Below are 6,742 nucleotides of genomic sequence, written 5' to 3' on the forward strand. Positions count from 1 at the left end.
TGCAAGTAGTTGCTTTGGCCACAACACACTAATAAGGCTATACCTCCTAAATCTTCAAAAAAGTCTCAGGGAATTTAATTGTTGGTTACAATTTTCTGAAAAAAAATTATATCCATCTTAGAGGGCAACAAAATATAACATATTCAATCTGTTGATGTTCTAACCTTCTAGACTGCAACTTCTAAATGCATTCAAGCACTATACAAATGACTGAACGAGTCTAAATCAGATTTTGACTCAAGTGTTTGTTGTTTATAAGAGCATAAACAGTTTTTTATTCATTAGAACATCAATACTTAATTTCTTGAGCAACTATTTAAATCCAAACCGGCCATTCTAATCTTAAGAATCTAATTAGTCAAAACTTCCATAGTACCTCTTTCTACAAAACGCATCATTTGTTTTTCATTCAACAATGGTTGAGTCTGATCTCCTATACTTCACAATGTGTACCATAATTTTGGTGATATCCACACTAGCCATTAGAGCCATCTTCTGGAGGTCTCAGAATCGCCTCCCACCGAGCCCATTAGCACTACCAATCCTTGGACATCTCCACCTCCTTGGTCCAATCCCTCACCAAGCTTTCCACACACTCTCAACCAAGTATGGTCCCTTAATTTACCTCCTCTTAGGTTCTGTTCCATGTGTTTTGGCTTCCACAGCTGAAACAGCCAGGGAATTCCTTAAGACTCATGAACTTAGCTTCTCATCGCGACCTTCTTCCTCTGCTATTGATTACTTGACATATGGTTCTGCCGACTTCTCTTTTGCTCCATATGGACCATACTGGAAATTCATGAAGAATATAGTTATGACTGAGCTCTTAGGTGGTCGGACACTTGACCAGTTATTGAATGTTAGGCGTGAAGAGATACGGCGATTCTTGATGTTGATGTTGCGTAAATCTGATGCAGGTATTAAATAAGTTGCCAAATTATACTAGTATATATATACTTTAAACTCATAGTATAGGGTAATAGGGATTGGGAATTTCATAACTCGGAGGAAACAACTCATTTACCTATGATGGACAATCTAAAACAACAGAGGGAGAATGTGTATGTTTTCTTAAACGCTTAATGTAGCATACACGCTTTTGGGAGTGACACAAATTCATTCTCATATGAAGGGGCGGTTATAAAGCCACCAGGAATGCTTCGTTTGTACTGTTATACAGTTGAAAATGTGTCAAACCTAAAGCTTTTAAGAATAAGAATGGATGGTGATCACATATTCACATTTATTATAATTGTTTTAAGAATGCAAAAACATCAAATGTTTTTTATTTATTAATCTTCATTCAAGGTCAATGTTATTACCAGCTGAATCTAAACAAACTTATTCCTGAACAACAGAAGAGACAATTAATGTTGGTGGAGAGCTGATAACGATGGCCAACAACGTCATATCAAGGATGATGATGAGCAGGAGGTGCTCAGACTCTGAAAAAGAGGCCGATGAAGTTAGAAGTTTGGTGCATGAAGTTGCAGTGCTTACTGGGACGTTCAACTTATCCGATTACATATGGTTGTGTCGTAATTTGGATTTACAAGGCTTAAAGAAAAGGTTTGAAGATTTACATGTGAGATTTGATAACATGGCAGAGAAGATTATGAAGGAGCACGAAGAGGTTAGGAGGAGTAACAAGAAGGGACGAGTGAAAGATCTTCTTGACATTTTACTCGATGTTGCAGAAGATGATAAATCAGAAATGAAATTGAGTAGAAAGAACATCAAGGCCTTCATTCTGGTAAGATTGCTATTTTGTTAATCCATCATTTGGTCGTTACTGGTAGTTTGCCAATGAGTTCAAAATTCTTTGTCACATCACTTCAGCATTCGCATTGTTTATAGAAGAGCTCAGATTGTAAGCCTTGGGAAGGGAATCAACTGATTGTCTAAATTCGTCTAATACACAAAGATACTGAAAACAAACCATTTTTTTCGTACAGGACATTTTTGCTGCAGGAACTAATACATCTGCCATCACAACTGAGTGGGCTTTAGCAGAACTCATAAACCATCCAGACATGTTAAAGACAGCAAGAGAAGAGATTGACTCTGTAGTTGGAAAGAGCAGACTGGTGGAAGAATCTGACATTCAAAATCTCCCATATCTCCAAGCAATTGTTAAGGAGACACTAAGGCTACATCCAACAGGTCCCCTTATTTTAAGAGAATCAACTGAAGACTGTACAATAGGAGAATACGACATACCAAAGGGCACTCGGCTATTTGTTAATGTTTGGGCAATCGGGAGAGATCCCAAGCACTGGGAAAACCCGCTTGAGTTTCGTCCAAACAGATTCCTCACTGAAGAGGGAACAGGGAAGAGTCAGTTAGATGTTAGAGGACAACATTTCCATCTGTTGCCATTTGGAACTGGAAGAAGAGGATGTCCAGGAACTACCTTGGCATTACAAGTCTTACAAACAACACTTGCAAGTATGATCCAATGTTTTGAGTGGAATGTCGGGGATGGAAAGAATGCAACTGTTGATATGACTGAGGCTCCCGGACTAACACTCCCAAGGGCACAACCATTGCTATGTAAGCCTGTTGCTCGCTTTAATCTCTTGCCAATGATTTGACAGGATTCTTTCCAGCATATGACAAAGCAGTATGTCAATGTGATTTCAATGGTGGCAAAGTTCTTGTTGAATCCAAAAAGAGTCATTACTAATGTCTCAAAGCAGCAAGCTTTCTTTACGCTTCATAATATATTAAAGAACCAAACAATGTAATTTACCTACTTATTAAGTTCAAGTACCTTGTATCACCTCAATTGTATAAATATTGACGTTTGAATCACAAACCATCTAACAAAACCAACACCAGATCAATTATAGTTCAAGGCTACAACAGACCTACAAACCAGTCAAAACACCAAAGTTCTAATTCAACTTAAACCATTTACTGGCAGGACTACAGAGAGTGCTTCAAAAATCAAATGAAACGGAGACCCAATACATATTATACCTAGCAATTTCTCATAACAAACAACCTCAACTGACAAAACATCTAAAAATAATTTTCATTAACCAATACTGAAAGTAAAAAACCAAATTTCCATTCAACAAATAACGAAATAATACGTTTAACAATAGAAAAGTGAGTAAAAAGAGTAATTTCATTAATAGTTGAAGATCTAGAAACATAATTCCCCAGTCAGACAACCCATCAAACTGTTTTTACAACTACAACTACTACTACTGAATTCCCCAACCCCTAAAAACGAAAAAGAAACTACATCATGAAACCCTAAACAACAACTCATACCCAAACCCGAAATATCTCAAACACCTTAAGCACGTTCACCACGAATCCTTCTGGCAAGCTGGATGTCCTTAGGCATAATGGTGACTCGCTTGACGTGAATTGCACAGAGGTTTGTGTCCTCAAATAGCCCGACCAAATAAGCCTCAGCAGCCTCTTGCAAAGCAGCAACAGCAGAGCTCTGGAAACGGAGATCAGTCTTGAAATCCTGAGCGATTTCACGGACTAGACGCTGGAAAGGAAGCTTCCTGATTAGAAGCTCAGTACTCTTCTGGTACTTCCTGATTTCACGGAGAGCAACAGTGCCGGGCCTGAAACGATGGGGCTTCTTGACTCCTCCAGTTGCTGGTCCTGATTTCCTTGCTGCCTTTGTTGCAAGTTGCTTCCTTGGTGCCTTTCCTCCTGTCGACTTCCTAGCTGTCTGCTTTGTTCTTGCCATCTCTTTCTTTCTTCCTTCTTTTGATGACTACTGAAAAACTATAATAATTAACTAAGAAACAAGATCTATACATTCTTTCATTAATACCTATGCAGAATCCCAGAAAAGACCCAAGTTGAATAGCCTCGGTATTACATGTACACCAAGGAATAAATCCAATCTAAATGAAAAAGTAAACACCATATAGGATGGAGACAGGAGAGAAGTATATACTTTCTGTTGACACATAAATTAGCAAAAGAATGGATGAAGAAAGCAACTTACAGATTTCATCATCCTGGTGGGATTGGTTGGAATCTTCACAAGGATATGCTATTAAGAATAAGTCCTTGGAGACTGAGCCATCAATCGACATGCATACTAACGCCTTTATTTGTCACTCAACAAGAACTTACGAAGAATAACCCCACCTTCATCATCCATATCATCTGTCCCAAGCTCATGCAGTATCATAGATGTGGTTTCAGCATTCACTGAGAAACCCCTGTCAAGCATTGCTTTATGAAATTGGAGTGCCTTTTGAATATCTTTTTCCTTGAGAAATCCTTGAACCATGATATTGAAAGTAAGGTCATCTGGAGCTACACCCCTCTTTTCCATCTCTATGAACAAGCTTTGAGCATCAATTAACATCCCCTCCTTACAAAAGCCATTGATGATTGTGGTATATGTTATGGTGTCGGGCAGCACCTCTTTTGAAGAAAGGCTGTAAAATAGTTCCTTTGCTTCCAACAACTTTCTTTCTTTGCACATGTGGTGAATAATACTGCTATAAATCACAACATCAGCTCTTAACCCATTTCTTTCCATCAAATGAATCAATTCCATAGCTTCAGAAAGACCACTGTTAGCACACAAGTTTTCTATTAATGTACCATATGTGACAATATCTGGACTCTGCCCACGAGTTTGCATGTCTTCAAAAAATTTCTTTGCGTCCACAACTCTCCCGACCTTACATAGCCCACCAATAAGGGTGCTATAAGTAACAACATCAGGATTCAAGCCCTTGCACTTCAATTTCTCATAAAGTTGCATAGCCTCATCTAATCTCTTAGCCTTGATATAACCATTAATCAAAGTATTACAATTAACAATGTTGGGTTCCAGACCAGCGTCAACCATTAAAAGAAAAACATTCACAGCCTCTTCCATTCGACCTTGCAAACAATACCCATCCATCAAAGAGTTGTATGTGATATTGTTAGGTGCTATATTTATTTGGATCATCTTCTCTAATAGTTGATGTGCCTCACTAAATTTCCCTTCTTTGCAATACGTATCGACCAAAATATTGTATGTTCTCACGTCTGGCCAGATTCCTCGACTGATCATATCATCTAACAATTCAGTTGCCTTGTTCCAATTATTTGAAATGCAAAGGAGGCCATGGATCAAAGCATTAAATGTAACGACAGTAGGCATTATACCTCTTTGAAGCATCAATTCTAAAACTTGAAGTGCTTTGTTGGTCTTACCCTCTTTACAAAGAGCATCAACCAGAATGGTGAAGGTTACTACATTCGGTGAGATGCTCCTTTTGGACATATCTTCAAACAAGCTGATGGCTCCTTTCAGTTGACGAATGTTGCCTAGTCCATGAATTAAAGAGTTGTAACTCACAACATCTGGGACAACTCCCTTGTAAACCATTTCCTGAAAGAGATTGACGGCGTCATTCACCCGACATTGCTTGCAAAGACAGTCAATGATCATACTGTATATGTGGATGTCCGGCCTCAGCTTTTCCTTTTCCATTGAGCTCATCAATTGAAGGGCAGTATCTGAATTTAATGATTTGCAGAACCAATTGATCACAACCCCATAAATGACTACATCGCATGGATATCGATTTGCCACTATTTTGTTGAACAATTCCAAAGCTGGTGCTGATTTTCCCTCCCTAAACAAACCCTTGAGCAGAGTAGTGAAAGTAACCAAATTCGGTTCAAACCCACGTTTAAGAATAGTCCCCAAAACAGAAAACCCGAAATACACCCGACCCATAGAAGAGTAGCAATTGATCAGAGTGTTAAGCGTCACAATGTCAGATTGGACTCCAGCGGAAGCCATTGCATCATACATGGATAAAACAGTAGAATATTGTTTGGTCTTGACAAGGGCACCTAACAATTGGTTGAAAGGGTGAATGGAAGGAAAGGGTCGATACCGAATCAACTCATTAAAGAAACCCAATGCCTCATCAAGCTCAAGGGTTCCAGATTTACACCTTACTCTAACTAATTTCTCTAATAAATGAATGGGGTTGTCATCATCGACGGAAGAATATTTATTTGCAGTAGTGGTTTTGAAACGAAATAAAGAGGAAAGTTTAGCAGTTACATTTCTTGGATGTGGAATAAATGATCGTCCTCTCCACATCGCCATTTCACTTCCTGACCTGAATGTTATAAAAATTGGACTTTTGGTAGTGACTTGACTTGACTGTGCTATGTAAGAGCAAGTCCCAATGGATGGGCATTGCTATGGAAACAAAAATGGGTCGAAATGGTTTTGTGTGTCCGTGCCCGTCTACTCTAATGGAAATGAAAGGCCATATTTAGTTTCTTCCTTCTTTTGTTTTAGGGCGACTCAATCTCCAATAGTCAAGCTCCTCAAAAAGTCGAAACATGAATAATTCATCAACATTACTTATCATTTTTCTCCAAACTACTTGTCATTTTTCTCCAAAACTCATTGCTCTTGGAAAAATAAAATAAAAAACAAATGACATGACCTTTTTCATTTTGCAGATATATACATGAAATTTAAAATTGAATTTAAATTAAAATTCTGTTTTAGCATATAGAACCAAAAAAAATAACAAAACTCCCTCAAACACTAGGGTGTGTTTGGAGATTTTATGATGGAATTCAAAATATATTTGAAAATTATGAACACCTTGTTTGGCAAACTTGGAATATATCCAAAATATTTGTCTTGAACATAATAATTTTAATACTTGAAAGAACTTGGAATTATATTTTCAATTCCAATTCAAACACATAAACTATTGTTGCATTC

General features: G+C 37.9%; 2 protein-coding genes across 6 annotated transcripts; one reads left to right on the forward strand and one right to left on the reverse strand.

Moving 5' to 3' along the window:
• The first annotated feature begins 335 nt into the window (after window positions 1–335).
• LOC147484913 (cytochrome P450 93A3-like) lies at window positions 336–2,782 on the forward strand. Its single transcript, XM_086570127.1, has 3 exons — window positions 336–917; window positions 1,359–1,753; window positions 1,956–2,782. Exons 1-3 carry the CDS (start codon window positions 416–418, stop codon window positions 2,592–2,594), a joined length of 1,536 nt encoding a protein of 511 aa, XP_086426253.1. The 5' UTR covers window positions 336–415; the 3' UTR covers window positions 2,595–2,782.
• Window positions 2,783–3,115: 333 nt separating this feature from the next.
• LOC147484914 (histone H3.2-like) lies at window positions 3,116–6,190 on the reverse strand. Of its 5 annotated transcripts, none has more exons than XM_086570124.1 (2): window positions 3,983–4,425; window positions 3,116–3,756 (listed from the first exon to the last, which is right to left on the reverse strand). In XM_086570124.1, the coding sequence occupies exon 2, from the start codon at window positions 3,716–3,718 to the stop codon at window positions 3,308–3,310; it is 411 nt and encodes a 136-aa protein (XP_086426250.1). In that variant the 5' UTR covers window positions 3,719–3,756; window positions 3,983–4,425; the 3' UTR covers window positions 3,116–3,307. The 5 variants fall into 5 exon arrangements, with proteins under 5 accessions (XP_086426250.1, XP_086426251.1, XP_086426249.1 ...); XM_086570125.1 differs by having other exon boundaries at window positions 3,116–3,748; window positions 3,983–4,257; XM_086570123.1 differs by having other exon boundaries at window positions 3,116–3,745; window positions 3,983–4,143.
• Window positions 6,191–6,742: the final 552 nt, after the last annotated feature.

This window comes from Coptis chinensis, chromosome 7 (genome assembly GCF_015680905.1).
Source record: "Coptis chinensis isolate HL-2020 chromosome 7, ASM1568090v1, whole genome shotgun sequence".
In the NCBI taxonomy this organism is placed as follows: domain Eukaryota; kingdom Viridiplantae; phylum Streptophyta; class Magnoliopsida; order Ranunculales; family Ranunculaceae; genus Coptis; species Coptis chinensis.